The 1,766-nt window shown below is 31.3% G+C and overlaps 1 protein-coding gene across 2 annotated transcripts in view; it reads left to right on the top strand.

The window, feature by feature from the left end:
• SCLT1 (sodium channel and clathrin linker 1) overlaps window positions 1–1,766 on the top strand; it is a 249,958-nt gene that overhangs the window by 95,602 nt on the left and 152,590 nt on the right. The window contains exon 5 of one of the 2 annotated variants that reach the window (XM_011996445.1): window positions 827–882. The exons of the other annotated variant lie outside the window; for it this stretch is intronic. Coding sequence (XP_011851835.1) covers window positions 827–882 — 56 coding nt within the window. The remainder of the gene's footprint in view (window positions 1–826; window positions 883–1,766) is intronic. 2 annotated transcript variants of the gene reach the window in all.

Here is a 1,766-nt window from a genome sequence, read left to right as displayed (position 1 = left end):
GAGGGGGGGTGTGTGTGTGTATGCTCTCCACTTGCTCATTCACACTTACTGAGAGTTGACTACTTATTTTTTGCTATTTTGCTTTTACTCATATTTTCACCAACTTTAAATGCTCTTTCTTTTCTTTTGAAATCCTAACATCTTTTTACTCCTTCAGAGAGCATTAATCAGACCTTCATGTAATTCCCTTTCTAGTGTGCATTTTATTCTTCCTTGTATTTTAGTTAGGTGATTTTTTTTTTTTAACCATCTTTCCTACTATTTTTCAGTGAGCATGTCTGTTTACCTTAGCAGCCTTGTATAGTACAGAGAGTTTAGATAGTTAATGAAAGTGGTGAATCAGAGACTGAATGAATGACTGCTAAAAAAGACCTCCATTTTCTTCTTACTGTTAGCATTTTACCTTCTGAAATACTAGAAAAATACATATGCTTATATGGGCTTCACTAAACTGAGGTGAATTAACTAAGATATACATTCAAGATACAGGGACCATCTGGTATTTGTTATAGTGACATACTCCGGAATATCTTTCATCTGTTTTTCACAGCTACAAGTCATAGGAATTACATTTATAAATATTTCTCACTGTGTTACATAAAATCTTTCTATTTTATTTATATTCTATTTAAAATGAATGTTTTATTGTATTCTGCTTATTAGTAAACTATCCATATTAATTATCCCTTTGTTAGAAATAAGGAATAAGTCTTTCTAATCTGACACTAGACCAGTGTCAGAATCTGATTGCTTACATGAGTGGTCTACTTAATGGAGAGCTGATTGTCTGGAAAATGTATTGCGACACCATATTTTATTCTTTCAGAAACAGGTGGGTGAGATGAAACTACAGCTTGAAAATGTCATCAAGGAAAATGAAAGGTAAATCAATTAACTATTGGTTTTATCTTTTATTGTCTTAGGTAACTTTTATTTTTGTTATTTGATATTTGATAGCTATAGCATTAATAGTTAAGAATGTGGACTCTGGGGCCTGATTTTTCTATTTGACTCCTGGCTCAATTACTTGTTAGCCGTGTGACCCTGAACAGGTTACTTCCCTTTCTGTTTTAGTGTCCTCTTCTATAAATCAGATATCATAATAGAACCTATTTCATAGGGCTGACTGTAAGGGATAAAGTAAGTACTTGGAGTAGGGTACAAAATAAGCACCTTACAAATATTAGCAATCAATAATGTAGTATATAACATATATGTATGTTGGAAAACATATTGATAAAATGAAAACTTCTCAACATACCACTCAGCTTGAGTGTTAAAATGTTGCCAATACTCGTGCATCTATCCATGGTTTTCTTCCATTTCCCGTCCTTCTCTTTCTCTCTGCCAGAGATAAACACTATCTTGAATTTTGTGTTTATTATTCCCTTGCTTTTACAGTTTTTTTATAGGTATGTGTATCTCCAAGCAATATACTTTTTAGTTTTATATTTTTAAAGACTGTATAAAAATGGTATCTAGTGTTCTAGGACTTTTTTATTCAATAACACACACAAGTGCAAGAGTTTCAAGGAAGGAAGTTGCTGGATTATAGGTTATATGAATATCAATTTTGCAATATAATATCAACTTAATTTCCAAAATAGCTATACCAATTTATACTCTTACCAGTGATATTTATGAGTTTATATTGATCCATATCTTTTAATATCTGTAGCTCTTGTTAAGCTTCCTAATTTTCATCATTTTGACTGTTAAATACTTTTTTATTGTGGTTTTAATTTGCATTTTCCTGAATACTAATA

Source organism: Mandrillus leucophaeus, unplaced genomic scaffold (genome assembly GCF_000951045.1).
Source record: "Mandrillus leucophaeus isolate KB7577 unplaced genomic scaffold, Mleu.le_1.0 Scaffold513, whole genome shotgun sequence".
Taxonomy (NCBI): Eukaryota; Metazoa; Chordata; class Mammalia; order Primates; family Cercopithecidae; genus Mandrillus; species Mandrillus leucophaeus.
This window is presented reverse-complemented; position numbering and strand designations above follow the sequence as displayed.